Source organism: Lepus europaeus, chromosome 7 (genome assembly GCF_033115175.1).
Source record: "Lepus europaeus isolate LE1 chromosome 7, mLepTim1.pri, whole genome shotgun sequence".
In the NCBI taxonomy this organism is placed as follows: Eukaryota; Metazoa; Chordata; class Mammalia; order Lagomorpha; family Leporidae; genus Lepus; species Lepus europaeus.
In genome coordinates this window covers 113,605,004-113,623,335 of record NC_084833.1, presented here as the reverse complement: position 1 = coordinate 113,623,335, position 18,332 = coordinate 113,605,004, and the positions used below count along the sequence as shown (strand labels likewise).

Genomic DNA, 18,332 nt, shown 5'->3' with positions numbered 1-18,332 from the left:
GGGGTGCTTGTCCCCCCAAAGCCTCAGCTCTGCCTGGAGGCCAAGTGAGGGCGCTCGGGGTTGGGGGGGCTGGGCGCTTCTAGGAGCTATGACGTCAAGCTCCGGGCCAGGCTGGCTGGGATGTGCACCAGCTCAGCAGGAGGACTCACTGCTCCGGATACACATCCGTTCCTCTTAGGGATTTTGTTTTCCTTTTAGCTTCCTGGTAAAATTCCTTTTGAAAACATTCCAGGTCTGTTTGGCAGACTGAAGGGAAAGAGGAATTTGTGCGCACCGAGGTCACAGGGGCAGGCGAGGTCAGGACTGGGGCTTGGAGGGCAGCAGCCATGCTGTGGGATCCAGGGCAGTCACTGGGCCGAGGGTGGACCAGTGACAAGGAAGCCGCCGAGTGCATGGGCTCTGGGGGAGGGGGCAACGCAGACTGTGGTACCATTGGTGGCCGCACATTTAAGAAGTCTGTGCCAGCCAAGCTAATCGCCTGCTTGCCTACACCCTCTGTGTACAAACATATTCTTCCCACCTGCCTGGGGTTCCCCCGGTGACCCCTCCTTTCTTCAGGTTTTTAAAAATCATTATTGTGAGGAGCAGGTTTCTTTCTTTTTTTTTTTTTTTTTTTTTTTGACAGGCAGAGTGGATAGTGAGAGAGAGAGAGACAGAGAGAAAGATCTTCCTTTTTGCCGTTGGTTCACCCTCCAATGCCAGGTGCTTCTCCTGGTCTCCCATGGGGTGCCGGGTCCAAGCACTTGGGCCATCCTCCACTGCACTCCCAGGCCATAGCAGAGAGCTGGCCTGGAAGAGGGACAACCGGGATAGAATCCGGCGCCCCAACCAGGACTAGAACTCGGGGTGCCGGTGCCGCAAGGCGGAGGATTAGCCTGTTAAGCCACGGCACCGGCCAGAGGAGCAGGTTTCTTGACAGGAAGACAGCTCCCTCCTCCATGGTCCAAGCTCACAGGAAGTAGGAGCTACTAGTGTGTCTGCAAAGATGGCCCCTCCCAGCGCCCCACCCAGAGCCAGACACACCAGGCCCAGGGTGCGGGTCAGATGCTCTTTATTCTTCAAAAGCTGGTCTCCGATGGAAAGAGATGGCAAGGGAAGAGCCGGCCCTGGGCTTCCGAGCCACTGGAAGTCATGGAGCCACAAGCATCACTGCCAGGAAAAAGGCGGCCCCATCCCGGCTCCTCTTGGCCCCCAGCCTCCCTCTCCGGAGGAGGCTCTCCCTTCCTCTCCCCTGCATGTGGAACTCCCCATGTCCTCATCGCAGCCTCCAGGCTCATCGCGGTTCCTGGAGGAGAGAGGGGCTCTGTTTTCCGAAGCCTGGGACCAGGACAAACAGGCTGCAGGGCGGGAGGAGCCTGTTCCCCTGAAAGCCCCAGCTCCTCTGTTCTGTGTCCTCTTGCCACCCCACACCCACCCCCCATGACTTCTTCCCCAGGGTTCCTCCCTTCCCTGTCACTCACAGATGCCCTCCACTCCACGTCCCTCCTCCAGAAGCCCTATTGTACCTTCTTGTTTCCAGACACCCCCACCCACCTCCCTAGCCCACTGCTCCCCTCTGTCTGGGATCTCCAGCCCCCACCTCTCGGCGTTTCTGTCCTGGCCTTTGGCTCTGACTCCGGCTCCGGCTCCGGCCAGGGCCCCGGGAGCCCCGAGAGCTGCCGGAGCCTCTGGAAGAGGTGCTGCCAGCTGTGGAACAGGTGCTGGCACCCTGGCCCCGGGACAGGAAGCTCGGTCTGCTGTACGGGAGCCAGCCCTCCTCTGCAGTGCAGGAGAGAAGCAAAGCTGGGCCCAGGTGGGGAGTGGACTGTCACCACTCGCCCACTGACCACCACCACGGCTCAGGAGAAGACTGAGGGCCAAAGCTCAGCCCACCCGCGGCCGAGAAGCAGCAGAGTGCCCAGCACAGGAGCTTAACATATCAGGGGTTCGGAAACATGGAGAGAACTTCCTGGAAGAAAGACCCTTGGGGAAGGGAGGGGACCCCACCCCTGTCACATCCAGGCTTCAGGGAGTTTGCTCAGAGTCGGTAAATACACAGTCTCTGATTTGATCAAATGCGTAATATGACGTTGATAGATACATGGACGCAAGTGAGGGGTGAGCTGGGCACTGTCTGTATTCCCAGCAGCCTCTGGTTCCCCTTACCATCTGGCTGGGGCCCCCGCCGGGCGCCCAGGGGCGCTGCCTGTGCCGCTCTCCTGTCTCCACTGCGTTCCCGCTCCAGGGAGGACACACTGCCTGCCGCTCTCAGCTCTAGGGCCCAGCTTGCCTCTCCCTCGGGTGGGGGCAGGGGGGGTGGGGGCAGGTCTGGAGAGAAACACAACAGAGTCTCCTGCCTCTCCTGACAATAATCTTTCTTCCACCTCCACTCCCCGGCACAGGGAGGCCATGGAGGAACAGCCCAAGATCTGGGCTCACCTGCTCCCTCCTCCAGCCCCTAGAGCTCACTCTTGCTTTCTTGCCTGTCCCCTCCCCAACTTTGTGCCACCAGCTCACCCCCAGGACTATGCTCCTTCCTGTAGGGAAGAGCCTTGAGTTTCTTCCGGATACGGGCACGGGGTCCTTGAAGTGGGGGAGTCATCTCCCCTGGCACCTGCCGGGTTCTCCCTGTGGCAGCAGGAAACGGGAGAGGATCAGCAAGGAGCCTGAGAGTGGAGGAAAAGCCCGCTTCAGCGGGGGAGGTGGGGAGGGAGTGAGTTGAGGATCTTGAGACTCACCTGGGGTACTGCTGGCTGTACTAGGGGCAGGGCTGGGGCTCAGGTGGTGGGAGGCTGTGGGGTCAGGCCCCAGGCCAGCAGGACTCCCTTCATGGCTACTCAGAGCAGGCTGGGATACACTGAGAGGGGAGCTGGGCCCCAGGGGTACCCTCCTGTAATGATATGAGGCCTCAGTATTTGCTCACTCTATAAAAATTAAGTGCCTACTAGACACTGGGCAATGCTCTAGACACTCAGCCTAACATTCAGACAAACAGGCAGCCCAAGCTGGAGGAGCATGAGCAGCACTGCATTTGAAATGCCCCCGAGGGGACCGTTGCTGTGGCATAGTGGGTAAAGCCGCCATCTGCAGTGCCGGCATCCCATATGGGCACCAGTTCGAGTCTCGGCTACTCCAATTCTGATCCAGCTCTCTGCTGTGGCCTGGGAAAGCAGTAGAAGATGGCCCAAGTCCTTGGGACCCTGCACCCACATGGGAGACCTGGAAGAAGCTCCTGGCTCCTGGCTTTGGATAGGAGCTGTGCCGACTGTTGTGGCCATCTGGGGAGTGAACAGATGGAAGACCTCTCTCTCTCTCTCTCTCTCTCTCTCTCTCTCTGCCTCTCCTTCTCTTTCTGTGTAACTGTTATTTTCAAGTAAAATAAATAAATTTAAAAAAAGAAAGAAAGAAAGAAATGCCCCAGGAAGCTCCTAGTCATTCTGACAAGAGGGATGTTCAGACAGGGACAAGAGGCCTGGTCAGCCTCTGTCCTGACCTCCACCCTGACACAGCCCTGAGATCTCTGCACCCCAGATCCCCCTTCACACCCTGCATCCATCTCTACTAATAGATATGTACCAAGGGCTTAAAGTGTGCCAGGTACTCTATACCTGCCTACCTTGATGTCTGGTGGAGATGGGGAATGTGGGTGGGGGCCTGTGGTGGGTCAGGAGGTGAAGGGGTAAGAGTGGCTGTGGACTGCTCTCCATAGGAGGGTGTGGGAGAGGGAGTTTCTCCTTGGGGTGGAGCAACCAGGCTCCCTCCACTGGCACTGGGCTCAGCCAGGTGGCTTCTCTCGGGCATGGGTGGGCACCACTCTTCGGGCTCTGAGCTGGGGGCAAAGCAACAGGAGAGAGAAGACAAGGACCAAGTCACCTCCATTCCTTCTCCCTTCCCTTTCTCTGCCAGCATCTCGGACCCCCACCGCTGGGCTGGTCCCCTGTGTGTGTGTGGGGGGGGGGCAGCTGCAGCAGGCAGCATCCTTACCCATCTAGCCCCTCGTCGGGCTCCTCCGGGCAGCTCAGTTCACAGGAAGGGGGAGGTGGAGGCAGGGCTTCTGGCCAGTTCAGAGATGGCATCTGCACAGGTCTGCCCAGAAGTTTCCCTTTGCCTCCCCTGGCTCCTGAAGAATACAAGGTGGGACACCCTGTTAGCAAACAAAAAGGGGCCAGAGACAACACAGCAGAGGGGAAGGAAGTGCCAAGTGAGATGCCAGAGAATGGGGTGCAGGACACCCTGTGGGGACACTCTGGCTGGAATGGGGATGTCAACAATTGGAGTCATACCTCTGTCCCCCTGGCTCCATTCAGGGGGGGCATACTGACTCCAGGTGCCTGGATCCCCTGAGGGATGCTGGGGGAACCCCCCGTGGAAGGTCTGCAGCTCCTCCCCAGCTGGGTCAATGGTGCTGTAGACAGGCCCCTCGCCGGTGGCACCGGTGCCTCGAGCCATCTGAGCCAGGTATAAGGAGATTCCCGCTTCTGGGGAGGAGAAAAAGGAGGCCCAGGGGCGGAGACAGGGAACAGAGACAGAAAAATAGAGGGCAACAGAGAATGGAGGGCAAAAAGACATCTCACAGGATCAACTTCTTCCTCCACTCCAGACTAGGGGAAAGGAGGGGTCTAAGAGAGCCTCCCCCAACTCACATCCTCCCCCAAGTACTGACCAGATGGCTACGACGCCCAGACTCCCCTCAGTTTGGCCCAGAAGGCTGGGAGAGCTGTGTGGGCCCAGCTGTGCCCCTGAGGGGATCAGAACTCCTCACCATTGTAATATCTGTCGTCAGGGTTGGGATTGCTGGGGCAGCAGCTTCCCCTGGGTTCCTGGGCTGAGGGGCTTCGAGATGGGTGAGGCCAAGAGTCTGCCAGCCATGGGTAGGTGCCTGGGCCAAGGCCCACTGTGGGCCTGAGGGACAGCAGGTGAACGTTGGGGATGGAGAGCCCCAAAACGCAAGGTTCGGGAGCAGCATGCAACCATGGTGGTGCCAGGGTGGGAGGCCCATGTGGAGCGTGGCTAGGCCATGAGGTTTGCAGCGATGGAGGAGTCGATCCTCCAAGGTGGCCTAAGAGAATTACCTGGAACTGGCTCCAGAGAGGCCCTCTGAGTGTGGGAAGGACACTGGGGAAGACGAGGGGGGACAGTGAGTGAATGAAGAGTCCGGACAGGGTCTGAGCCCCCAAGGGGGCAGGGACGGCTTACCTGCAGGTGTGTAGGCAAAAGAAGCTTCCAGAAAGGAACCCATGAGAGAGAGAAGAAGGGAAGGAGGAGAGGGTCAGGAATACTCATCTGCTTGTCCACGCTTCGGCCCCGTCCCAACTGCTCCATGCGTGCTGCACCCCAGGCCAATTTCATTGGAATTTCTGCGGTATCAGTATTTTTCTAACACTCCTCAATCATATATGCAGCCAAGATTGAAAACCACTGACCTCTGAGGCCCCCAGAGGTGCCCCTTATTCCGGGCGCCTCCTGTCAGTGCCTCTCCATCCAGACCCTGCCTCACAATTTACTGTCTGTGGTCTTGGTCCCGCTCCCCCCATCATCCCGCCAGTCCCCACCCCTCCCCCTGCAGGAAGTGGGCTTTCCTGCTTTACTGAGAGCTGCAAAATCTGCCCTCTTTAAAAAAAATAAAAATAAGCCAGCGCCTCGGCTCACTAGGCTAATCCTCCGCCTTGCGGCGCCAGCACACTGGGTTCTAGTCCCGGTCCGGGCACCGGATTCTGTCCCAGTTGCCCCTCTTCCAGGCCAGCTCTCTGCTATGGCCAGGGAGTGCAGTGGAGGATGGCCCAAGTCCTTGGGCCCTGCACCCCATGGGAGACCAGGAGAAGCACCTGGCTCCTGCCTTCGGATCAGCGCGGTGCGCCGGCCATTGGAGGGTGAACCAACGGCAAAAGGAAGACCTTTCTCTCTGTCTCTCTCTCACTGTCCACTCTGCCTGTCAAAAAATAATAATAATAATAATAATTTATTTGAAAGACAGATCTCCCGTCTGGTTATCACTCCCTAAAATGCCCGCAAAGGGGCGGGGGGGGGGGGAGTAGGCCGAGCGAAAGCAGGAGCCCTGACCTCCCTCTCTCTGGGTCTCCATGTGGGTGACTGGGACCTAGGTAATTGAGCCATCACCTGTGGAACCCCAAGAGCTTTAATATGGAATGCGGGCATCCCAAGCCTGGCTTCTCCTCCAGAACTCTTGGACTCAAATCTCACCCCTCTGCTTGGATGGGGGTGGGGGGACGCCCTTCTGGGCTGGCCCTTGTCCTGTCCTGACAGCACCTCGCGTAGGCTGTCCCTTCCCCGCCACTCGCGCCTAAGTCGGGCTGGGTTGGCCCCTGCTCTCACCCGTGTAGTGACTGAGCTCTTTGCGCTGCTTCCGGCGCCGGTAGAGGGCGGCACAGAGGCCGAGCAGCAGCGCCCCGCAGGCCGCGCCGCTGCCGGCCAGAAAGGCCGGCTCCCGCAGCACCTTAGCCAGCCGCTCCGCCAGCCCCGGGCCCATCTCGAGTCCCGGCTCCAGTCCCGGCGGGGACGCTGTGGGAGTCAGAGAGGGGAGGGGAGCAGGAGTCCCGAAATCCAGCAGCAGGAAAGGACAGTTCCTGGCCCCGCAGGCACAGCTACCCCAGGACTCCCACTACGTTCCCCGGGCCCGGCCCTCCCACGCCCACCTCGGACTCACGCAGCTGCACCAACACCGGGGCGCTGGCCACGCCCACGCCAGCGCTGGTGGCCGCCGCGACCTGGGTCCGGTAGAGGAGCCCGGGCAGCAGTTCCCGGAGCACCGCGGAGCGCGCCCAGCCTGCCGCAGACCGGTTAAGGTGGAAGCGGCTCTCGTTGCCCAGGCACCAGATCTGGGGAGGCCGAGACCCCGGTTGAGAGAGCCAGAAGTGGGATTCTGATCCCAGTGGGTAAGGAGGGGCCAAATGGTAGAGGGGCAATTGGCCAGGCGCAATTCAGCCTGGAGACAACCTAGACTCTGAATCCTCTTGCCTCTCCCCAGAGCCAAAGCCAAGGCTAGATTCCCACCACCGCTGTCCTAGCCCCGGGTCCTCCCTCACCCTCCCCTCCTCCACTCTCCCACCCAGGCCCTTCTCAAACCGTGTACCTGATACTCTGTGATGACCCCATTTTGCTGGGAGGGGAGTGGAGGTTCCCAGGACACAATGATACTGCTGTTGCCATCACCCCCCAAGGCCACTGCCACTGCCTGGGGGGGACCACTGGGGGCTGGGCCAGAGTGGAACACGACAGAAAGACACAGACAGTCACTGCAAGCTGCCTGCTCGCCCCTCCCTCCCCCTCACCAGCTCTGTGGCCGTCCTTACCCTCCTCAGGAATGTTCTTTGTCACAAAGGGGCTCTCAGCCCCCAGCCCTTCCTGGCCTTGAGCTCGCACCTTGATCTGGATGTGGGACCCTGGGGGGAGTCCTCTTAACACAGCACTCTGCTGGGTTGGGGACTGAAGGTCCAGCACTGTCCAGCTTCCCCCAGCAGGGCCTGCTACCCTCCAAGACACCCGGAAACCTTGCACCAGCTGGACTGGGCCATCCACCTGTCAGTGACAAGATGTACCAGAGAGGGAGGTTGGGGCCTCACGGGGCCTCCAGGCCCACCCCTCCTCTACTCTTGCCACCTTCCCTTTTCCCATTCTCATTGTTGGAGGGCCACATGTTTCCCACCGTTGTCCCGCTCTTAACTTCATCCCTGTGCCACACTCACAGTCCAGGACACCTGCAGGGTCCGCGGCTCAAGAACTATGGGCTCCTGCATGCGCACAGCCACTTCAGCCAGCCCCTGCTGGCCTCCCCATGGGTCCTCCGCCGGCCTGGATGGGTTGCTGTCTGTTGACAGAAGAGCTCGCTCAGCAGGGACCACCAGGGGAGGAAGATAAGACTGAGAGCATGTGTGTGTTCTATCTCTACCTGCCCCACAGAATGCTTTCTGAACTCCAGGTCACACCCCCAGAATCAAGGGGGGCTGGTCAGGGGAAGAGTTTCCAGAGGTGGGCCTGGGTGTGAGTATCCAGCTAACTTGGATGTTCTTTCTGCATGACTACACATTTTGCATCTTATCATGATCATAGTCCCGAGGTTGCTTAATTATTCCAAGTCTCTCTCGACCTCTCTCCTTTCTCTCATGTCCCCTTTACAACAGGCAAGCAAGCCCTCCTGTTCCAGACCTGACCACCAGTACAGACAGGACCTAGCAAGGAAGAACTCCAGGAACCGCCATGCTGCCATGCTTGAAGGAGGACTCTGTGATGTTCCAGGCCATACCCCAGGGCCCAGGGACGCTGCCCTTACCCTGGGTGAGGACAGGCTCAGAGACAGGGCTGGGATCGCTGAGGCCCCAGGCTCCCACGGCTCGCACCAGGAACAGATAGAGGGTATTGGGCCTCAGGCCACTGACAGTGTGTGTTTCCAGCTGCACCCCATCGGCCACTGTCCGCCACGTGCTGCCGGCTGCTTGGCTACAAGATTGAAGTGACAGGTTTGTCTACACCAGAAACCCTCAACCCGTCTGCTTCATCTCATGCATTCTCTATGGACCCCTTCTACCCCTGTACCTCAGGAGAGGGGGCTGGAGAATCCCTCCCCCACAACAGCAAAGACTCCCCAGGTTTGCATTCAGAACTTTCTCCATACCTGAAGGCCTCTATCACATAAGAGGTGGCTGTGGCCCCAGCCTCCTGGCTGGGCTTCCAGGTCAAGGTAATGCTGTTCTTGGTGATCTCAGTGACCACTGGCTGAGAAGGAGGTCCTGGAGGGGTACTGGGTTCTATAGGGGGACCTGGCGATACTCCCCAGTCTTCTGCAGTGGGAGATAAGCTTTAAGTACGAAGATAAGAAAAGGATGTCCCCAATGTCACCTGCCTCTTTTCCAGAGGAGCTGTGGAGCTGTGACAGTGCTGATGGTCCGAGGAGGACCTGGTATACTAACCTCTACTCACAGGTGCCTCCCGAGGGCACCACTTTTGTCCTCCTCATCCCCACCACCATGGTCATGGCAATAGGAAGACAGAATTAGTCCTGGGGCTTGGGGAAGCAGGACTGAAGAAAAGCGCTGGCAAGACAAAGGGTCAAAGCAAAAACTCACCCCGCTTCCTAAGCCAGCCACTCCACGTGGCCTCCCCTATGGAACTCTTGGCCACACAACTGTAGAAACCCATGTCCATCTCCTGCAGGAGAGGGTAGGCACTGGCACAATGGGAGTGGAGCAAGGCAGGGTGAGGGGGTAGAACAGGTAACAGAAGATGGGGAGGGCATGGGGGACATTTTGGGTGGTCTGAGAGAGCAGAGGAGTACATGGGGGATGGAAGCCCATGAGAGGGGGTACTTACTAGAGTTGGGAATGGGAACCAGATAGCTAGCCTCGGTTATTAGGTCCACGAGTAACACTCACCTGCAAGCCGGCAATGTACAGGGTGCCATTGGCCAACAGGTTAAGCTGGAGGTCATCTCCCTGCAGCCACTGTCCATCCTTCTTCCACCGGACACTGGGCTGAGGGCTCCCAGTGACTCTGCACGGCAACCACACGGAGGAGCCAAGTGCCAGCGTCTGGTTGGCCGGTCCCTGGAGGATGACGGGAGGCAGCCCGTCCAAGGAGGCTGAGAGAAGAAGAACTTGAGCACCTCAGGGGAGGAGCACGGGGTCAGGCAACCAGTTCTCACTCGCTGCTCCTTCCCTCTCACTCCAACCCCCAACCGGGGCCATCAGAGGGGGCTTTGATAATCATCTTTAGTCTCTGTCTGGGACCGACCAGCTCTCAGTGATTTCTACTACTGGTTCCAAGGGGCCCCTCCCTTTGCACACATACTGCATAGAATCCAAGAAAAACCTGGGTCCAACCTTATCTCCATGGGCATGTACCTCCTTTAATCTCCAACAGGGCCTTGGCCAGGATGCTGCCAGCCACACTGACAGCCTGGCACACGTAATAGCCAGCATCCCCACTCTGCACTTGAGTGATGTTGAGCTGGCCTCTTGGAGAGACGGAGAAGCGCCCTGTGGGCTGAAGTGATTGACTGGGGAAGAGCAGGACCTGAGACAGAGCAAGGAACCCCGGTAGGGAATGAATGAGCAGGCAGCTAGGCAGAGTTTCCTACTCCCATCAGTCCCAGAACCCAGAGAATTCCCAAGGTTTCACACTCTGTCAGCAGTCAGTAATATAACCTTGGCCAAACAAGTTCAAGCTACTCAGAAAAAGATGAAGGATTTTTATTAGAAGGTTTTGAGATCCACTTCTTACCTATTCGACCTTCCCAGAACCCAATTTCCCCAAATTTTACTTAGGGGGATTAAATGAAGCAATCATTTGAAAGTCTTCAAGTACCTTATATGATAAATGTTAAATGCTTACGCTTTTCCCTTCCTTCTGGCCTTAACATTGTATATTAGAGACACATGGAAGATAGGGAAGCAGGTTTGGGTCTCAGGATAAATGGGTCCCATGCTGAGCCCCTGACCACTACCTGTTTCCTTCACTGTTCATTCATGTGAAAATCCAGTTAAAATGCAGCAGTCCCAGGTGCTGGAGAGGATGCTGGGAAATTGTGGCTGTGGATTTTGAATGGAGAGGTGGGTTGCCTGTTTTCCCAGTGGAGTGGAGCTGATCAGACTCATTATACTGACCCTGTTTCTTAGTAGCAAAATTCCCAGCCCTGCCTGAGAGGGAGTTCCTTATGTAGTAACTTCTGGCTGTGTGTTGTGAAATTTGTTTGCCAGGTTATGGGGGGATGATTGAGAGCTCCCCCTGGTAGAAGTCCCTTGGTAGCTGTTACTATTAAATAATAAAAGAGCAAGAGAGTTTCTACCCTTAGTGTCTTTGGTTCAATACTTGATTTCCAGAGCAGTTTATTATGTCCCAATGCCAAGGTCCAAGGGGTCCAGGGGAAAGGGGAGTCTAATTAGATTCCCTGGTATTCTCTGGACAGCTTTGCCCAAAATAGAAAGATTTCCGCCAAGGAACTATCATCCAGGATTTTGCCCCTCCACTGAAACATTTTATTGTCATTGATTTAAAAGTGTCCAGTATGTTCCAGTCCTTTAGTAATCATGACCTTAGTTTATCCCCGCCGAGTAACCTGTAAGGGCTTTGGGAGGTACCAGAGGTACATGGAAGCCTCAGAGAGCAGTTTGCAGACTGTGAGAGGCAGCCAAGTCCCAGAGGAAGAGCAGGAGATAGAGATGGCCACCTACCTGACTCCCCTCTTTCTGCCAGAAGACAGCAGGTGGGGGGTTTCCTCTGGTCTCGCACTGGAAAGTCACACTGCCCCCAAGAGCCACCACCTGGTCCCTGGGCTGGGTCACAAATTGGGGTGGAACTAGGAAGGGGAAGTGAGATAAAGGATCAGGGACTCAGTGGCACTATGACGGGACGCCGAGGAGACAGGCGCGGGCATCACCCCTTGCTCACGCCTGTTTAGCTTTCTCTTCTTTGATCTCCTTCCCAAAGTCTCAGGTGACCCACCTGCATCCCCCACCCCCCCTCCACTCTGACCCAACCTCCATCTTCCCTCAGATGTTCCTCCTTCAGGAAATCACAGGGGGAGTCCTCACCGTGAACACTGAGGGAGCCAGATGCTTCCACGCGGCCCACGCTGTTCTCTGCCACACAGGTGTAAGTCCCCTCATCTTCAGCACTCACGTGCCCAATCCAAAGGCTGTAGTCACTCCGGATCTCATACCTGCCCCACTCCCCACCCCCAGGCTGGGTTGGCCACGGCTACAGACCCCTTCTCTATCCCCCAGGACAGAAACCAGGGTCAAGGTGCACAAAGACAAGTCAGAACTCAACAAGGACAGAAGCTGGTAACCACAGACCCACAGTTGGGGGTGGGGAAGGAGAGGCCAGGGGCTGGGGGCCCTGGGGAAAAGACTTCTCTGTCTTCAAGTGACAAGGTGCCTGCCTTCCCATTTTCTGTGGCGGGGTAAGCTCTTGAACTGGTTGCACCTCCTTATGGCAGGAGGGGGGTTCTCACCTGCCTGAGGGCAGTTCCCCTTCCTCCTTGCGCCAGCGTAGCTGAGGCTGGGGGTCCCCCTGCACCTCACACAGGAAAGTCACGGGGGCATCAGCCAGGACCACCTGATTCACTGGTCTGCGCAGGAATGAGGGACGCTCTGTGGAGTGGGGGTGAGTGAACAGTCAGGGGGTCACAGGGCTACTTGCTTTAAGGGAGACCTACTCCCCACACCCCAATTCTGCCCATGCCTACCCAGTACCACCAGCTCAGCGCCCCCACTCTCCCGTTCTCCTGCCATGTTGGAGGCCACGCACACATATGTCCCCGCATCACTCTTGAATGTGTGTGACATCATCAGCTTCCCTCCACGGATCTGCAGAGTCACAAGGGGTAACTGTGGTCCTTCATAGGCACAAGTGTGTGAAGATTTAAAACACAGTTATGCCTTAAAGTCCATGAATAAAGTGAAATATGAAAAAAACTAGGAGCCAGCGCTGTGGCGTAGTAGGCTAGGCCTCCATCTGAGGCCCCTGCATCCCATATGGGCACTGGTTTGAGTTCCGGCTGCTCTTCTTCTATTCCAGCCCTCTGCTATGGCCTAGGAGGGCAGTGGAAGATGGCCCAAATGCTTGGGCCCCTGCATTCGCATGGGAGACTCGGAGGAAGCTCCTAAATCCTGGCCTTGGATTGGCTGAGCTCCAGCCATTGTGGCCATCTACGGAGTGAACCAGTGGATGAAAGACCTTTCTCTCTCTCCCTCTCACTGTCTGCAACTCTGTCTCTCAAATAAATAAATAAATAAATAAAATCTTAAAAAAAAAAAAAAAAAAAAAAACGAGGCATGGATTTCAAACTTTCTTGCACCAAAATAAACTAACCTCTGAATTACAATCTCAAGCTTATGTGTGTGGGTCAAGTTTATTCCATCCTCACAACAACAAATGAAGTTGACCCACCCGTCAGATAAGGAACCCCTGTTGCCAATTCCAGCCTATCCTCCATGTGCCCCCCTCAGGAGCTGACTCTCAGCCTCTGGTCATCTCAAATCTTCGAGGTCAACACCAACATTATCCCCAGCCCCTCTAAGCCTTGCAGAGGATCCCCAGCCTAGGCCGCTGCTCCTCACCGTAATTCTTCCCTCCTCCTCTCTGAGCCTTGCGCTGTCCTTCTTCCAGCTCACGGAAGGCTCCGGGTGGCCGCGCGGTGGCACGCATTCCATCACTGCTGGCTCCCCGACGGCCACCACCACGTTCGCGGGAGACTGTCGGAAGTCGTCGCGGAGGACTGCGGGGCGCGGGGCGTGGGAGAGAACACACAGGGTGCGGGGTGACACAACCACGCAAGAACACAGGAAAGGGTTGTCCTGGGGAGGCGCGAACCACCGCAGACCGGCCGACTTCCCCAGGTGGGAAAACAGAACCTAGGGAGCCCCTCCTCCCCCGCTGTCCACGCGCTGGCATGTGGCATTGGAGACCTGTGGGCTGAGGTCCCTGGAGCTGGTTCTGGTTGCCCGATGCCCTGCAGCCTCCCCCAGGCTCCTGAAGCGCCTAGCTGACCACGGGACTCTCACCTGCCACTTCCAGCGAGGCATTTCTGCTAGCCGCCGCCCCCAAGTAGTTGCGCGCCACGCACGTGTAGACGCCCTCATCGGGCCGCGCGCGGCGTCCGTGCACGATGCGCGGGAAGAAGAGGGCGCCGCTGGGCAGCAGTAGGCGGTGCGCGCGGGGGTCCTCGCGCGCAGTGGCTACGCGAGCCCCGTTCTTGTACCACTCGATGTTGGGTCGTGGGCGGCCCTCGGCACGGCAGGGCAGCGTGGCTGGCTCGCCGCGGGAGACCAGCAGATCTGGAGGCTGCTCCACGATGCGCGGCATGGCGTCCTCCGGCCCCACCCTTGTCCCTGGGGGCAGGGAGGGCGCAGGGCGTTCAGATTCGGAAACTGGCGGGAGAAATTGAAGGCTCCAGTCCTGGGTTGTGTCCCTTCTCCAGAGCGCGGTCCGCTGCAGCGCGCCGTCCCCGCCTGCCCGCCCCTCCACCATCAACTACCAACTCAGGCCTTGTCCTCCCTCTCCCCCTGGAGGCTCCAATGCCTCCTTATTGACAGACGCTCCCCTGTTCTTAACGTCTGCCCACAGACAAGGCAGGCCCCGTGGACCGCCTATGGACCCCTGCGCCCTGCTGCCGCGCGGAGTGCGTGCGGGGAGGGAGCTGGCCAGCAGCCCCCGTCTCTAGCCGGCTGGTTTTCCGTCCCCGTCCTCCCTGGCTCGCGCATGGTCCTTGCTCGGGGAACAACCCTGAGCAGCGCGCCGGAGCCCAGCACCTGGTTCTTCAGCTCCGCGTGGCTCTGGGCGGCTGAAATGGGAAATGTGGACCGGCCTGGGGTCCCTTATGCAAGCGAAGAGGTAAGTGACGGGGCTGGGGCCTCAGCTCTGTGAACGGTCACAGGGCCCTTCTTACTGACCCTCCAGACAACCACGCTGCACTTCGGGGTGTGGGGGGTCGCGCGAACGCAGGTGGCCGTGGAGATGTCAGGAATGCTTCTTTTCTTGGGAAGTGCATGGCTTTCAACAGATTAGTATTGCAAAGTTTGGTGCACCCCAGAGCGGTGAAGAACCATCCCGGCAAAGCCATTCTCAGCCTCCCTAGTTCACTCGGGTCAGTTTCTGCACCTGCCTCTCGCTGGGCCTACAGAGTTGGCTCCCCCACGGCGGCCCCCAGCCACCCGGAGAGGAGCTGTCTCCGGTGGCGGCCAGTAGGGGTCGCCACAGCCCGCGTGTTCCAAGTGTCCTTCTCTAACCAGCGATGCTCCCCGCTCACCCTGTTCCCAAATCCCCGGGGACCCTTGGCTTCCAGCCCGAGGGTAGAATTGGGTCTCGTTTCCCGCCCCGCCTCTCAGAAGTTCTGCTGTAGACAAAGCTGGAGCGGGCGCCTGTCCTGGGCAGGGCTTATTTAATCTGGTTAGGGACGAGAATATGGGTTTCTCTCCCGCGTGGGCAAGGGGGCGACTTTCCCAGCCTCTCGCCTCCCACATGGAACTCTCTGCTGCTCAAACATCTCTTCTCCTCCTTTCCCTCCCGGTCCCCATCCGGGCACAGCCCCACGGCAACCACCCAGGGTGTAGGTAAGCTCTCAGGCGCTGCCGTCGAATCAGCCAGGCCTGGGATCTCAAACTCTCAGGCTACTCTGCAAGCTACTTCACTTCCGAGGCTCCGGGTCTTCCTGTGCAATACGGGAGCCAATCAGATCCTAGCGCATGCAGTGCACTCGGGGGAGACGCCCTGCTATGGGGGAGGTTTTGCTTTTCAGGCTCCTTTTGTGACCATCGGAGTACTGGTCATCCTCATCGGTGTCTTCCCTCCACGTCTTCCCTACAACCCTCACTAAATTTTCGAGCTGAAACGGAACACGCGGGACTAAGCCATTGTATAAAGGCGCTAGGTGGGCAGAGGTGTAACTCTAGGGGGGTGGGGGAAGCCGGTAAAGAGGGCTCTGTGCTCGCTCCCCACCCCTCCCCAGGAGGCTTCACATCGGAGAATCCCGGCTCGCTTCCCAGGGCCTTCCTCCCGACTCGGCCCACACATAGCACACCCTAATTCCTGCAGACACAGCTGCGGGCGCCCTGTCCCTGGAATTCCCTCCCGGTCTCAAGAGATGCTTCCACCGCCGCATAATGAATAGCTAATGGCCGCGCTGATGAGGCTCTGGGGCTCCTCCTCCAGCACCTGCAGCACCCCGCATGCAAACACGCGCAAGCGTTGCCTGCGTGGCCTTCCCCGGCACAGTGCTCGCCACCCGGCTCCCGTGGGTCGAGGCGTGCGTGGGCACGGGGACGTGGAGCTCCCCACGGAAACCACCACTGAGAAGTCGAGAGAAGCGGGAGTTCCCGATGCAACCGGCAGGGGGCGCGCTCGAGCATCGCCCCTGGCCCGCGGCCGCTCACTCGCGCGGGCTCCCCGCGGCGCTCCGGGACAGCGCACTGTCTTAGTCACTTATTAATCACCGTAATTAGCGGTAACGAGCCGCCGGCGGCGCTGCCCTCTCGCCACGGCTCTGACGGGGTGGGCCGGCTGTGAGCCTCACCGCTGGAAGACAAACTTTTCGGTTTCCTCGAAATGACCCCCACCACTGTCCCACCAGTGCAAACACATGCAGTCTTTTGGTTTTCTCGCCCTCGTCCTGGGTGAGTTCTTGGGAAACTCTGGATCCCGAAGTCAGAAGACCTGCTGCTGCCTGGGTCCGTCACCAAGAGGCCAAGACTGGCAGTGACCGCGCCCCGACTTGCGCCCTGCAGGCAGTGGGCGGGGGCCTTTCACCCCGGGTGGGCGTCGGGGGCGGCTGGGGTCACTCAGCAGCCGTCTTCTCCCTCCCGCCCTCCCGCCGATACCCCCCATCCTGCTCGAAACTCCGTCTTCCCTCCGCGCCCACTCGCACGGAGGCGCACTGCGTCCTGGACTTCGGGCAGGGGTGCGATTGCCTTCCCCTCCAAGCCGCCCTGTCCCCTCACCCCGTCCCGGGATCCCAGGTGCCCCCCTCCCCCGGGCAGGAGCTCACCGTTGAGAGAGGGTTCGCCAGAAGGCAGCAGGCTGTGGTTGAGCGCCGCCAGCGAGGAGTTGAAGCCGCCCAAGAGCAGCTCGCTGGAGTTGGAGATGTCGGCGCCCAGCGAGTCGGCGAACAAGTTCATTTGCAGCAGCGTTTTGAGCAGGTAGCGCAGCATGACGCGGCCCGGCTGGGACCGGGGCGGGGGGCTTGGGGCCCAGCCCCTGGGTCTGAGACCCGCGGGCTGGGTGCCGTAAGCCCCTCCACGGCCTCTGCGCGCTGCCGCAGCCACGGTGCCGCTGTCCCGCCGGCACGCCTGGGTACGGCCGGTGCCTCCGCGCGCCCTCCTCCTCCGCGCGTCCTTCTCTCCACCCCCCAGTGCCGGCGTCCCCTGGGAGCTGGGCGGGCGGAAGGCAGGTGCCACGCCGATCACGGCGTAATTAAGGGATTAATCCGCTCCTGCTACCCTCCCACCCTTACCCCGACGGCCACTAGCAGGGCAGGAGACGCAAGTGTCCTAGCGCGCGAAGCGGAGTCCCCGCCCCGCGCCCAGCGTCCTGTTCTGGACTCCGCCGGGGGTTAGGTTGGGGGGCAGTTCCCCTCCTTTCTCTAAGCACCCAAGATGCCGGGTGAGAATCTGTCCGACTCTGCGCGTCTGCCTAAAGTTGGAAAGCGAACGTGTCCTCTTCTTTCCCGGGGCGAAGCAGAAGCAGATGCTTCTTTGGCTGCCAAAAGCCAGGCTTTCATTCGCTCCCAAGACCTGGGGCTTAGGAAGCGCGGGAGGCTGCGGGTGGTTTGGAGCAGAGTTGGGAGCCAGGAGAGAATTCTACAGCGAGTCCACGCCTTTGCCCCCTAGTCGTCCGGTCTGCAGCTGGGAGGTCTGGGAGCTGGGTGGCCGCATTTATTTGCATACTTTTGCATTACTTTGTGCTGACATATTTATTAGATTGTTTTACGTTTTGAGCAGACTGAACGGGAACTGAGAAATCTAGGACAAAGAGCAATACTGTTTCTGGAAAGGCACGTGCAAGAGGTAAAAACAAGACTGATGCAAAATCCCTGCAAATCTGAACTTGATTAGGGCCATCTTTAAAGGGGATGAGACATGACCTCCTTCCCTCTGGAGTCTCATTCTCCTGGGGTTCTTTCAAACTGAAGACTTCCAGTCTCCACCCTTACAAACACATCCACATACTTCCCTAGGCTGGAGTTGGCCTTGGGGATGTCAGGGGAGAGACCATATGCTCCCATCTTGGGTAGGACACCGCTGATGAGAGACAGTCTGTGGGATGAGACAACCTTTGGGGGACGGCTGCTGCTGACCCAGGGAGGGGCCCGAGAGGTGAGTTGGTTGAGATCCCAGAACCTGGAGTAAAGAGTCAAGAATTTCAGGCAGACAGCCAACAAGGGAACCATACAGTTGTCAAGGGGATGGGAGACTCACTCTTGAAGCCTACCTCATCCACACTCCTCTGGGTGGACCTCCAACTCACTAGCATTTCGGTGTCTTCCTTCCCCTTCACCTCAGCTGTGGGCCACCAGGAAACATAAAGGGATGGTCAGGAGTACCCCAACCGCCTGGCCCCGCAGGAGGCAGTGTCCTGGGAGCTGTTCTTTCAGCACCTTTTAAATCCAAGCAGACCAAGAGACAGGTTAGGGTGGGTGGGAGAGGAACCAGCTGCACATGCTCTCAGGATACCAAGAGACAGGGGTTTGACACCTGTCCCTGTCTCCAGGACTGGGCTGCAGTCAGGTAAGAGAGAGATGAACCAACTATTCCCTTGACAGAAATCTATCCCTTCAGGAATGACCTACTCAGAGGTGAGCTCCTGTCCAAATATATTTGCCAGCTACAGGGTGTTGCCCCCTGGAC

At 58.5% G+C, this 18,332-nt stretch overlaps 1 protein-coding gene across 1 annotated transcript; it reads right to left on the bottom strand.

Moving 5' to 3' along the window:
* Positions 1-1,537: 1,537 nt before the first annotated feature.
* ROBO3 (roundabout guidance receptor 3) lies at positions 1,538-16,637 on the bottom strand. Its single transcript, XM_062197647.1, has 27 exons — positions 16,475-16,637; positions 13,497-13,823; positions 13,053-13,210; positions 12,179-12,299; positions 11,945-12,083; positions 11,523-11,650; positions 11,163-11,287; positions 9,834-10,005; positions 9,366-9,571; positions 9,060-9,141; positions 8,609-8,774; positions 8,267-8,433; positions 7,683-7,804; positions 7,290-7,515; positions 7,070-7,191; positions 6,644-6,815; positions 6,313-6,498; positions 5,176-5,199; positions 5,052-5,094; positions 4,742-4,881; positions 4,263-4,457; positions 3,964-4,099; positions 3,596-3,808; positions 2,718-2,869; positions 2,497-2,607; positions 2,146-2,307; positions 1,538-1,758 (listed from the first exon to the last, which is right to left on the bottom strand). Exons 1-27 carry the CDS (start codon positions 16,635-16,637, stop codon positions 1,538-1,540), a joined length of 4,179 nt encoding a protein of 1,392 aa, XP_062053631.1.
* Positions 16,638-18,332: the final 1,695 nt, after the last annotated feature.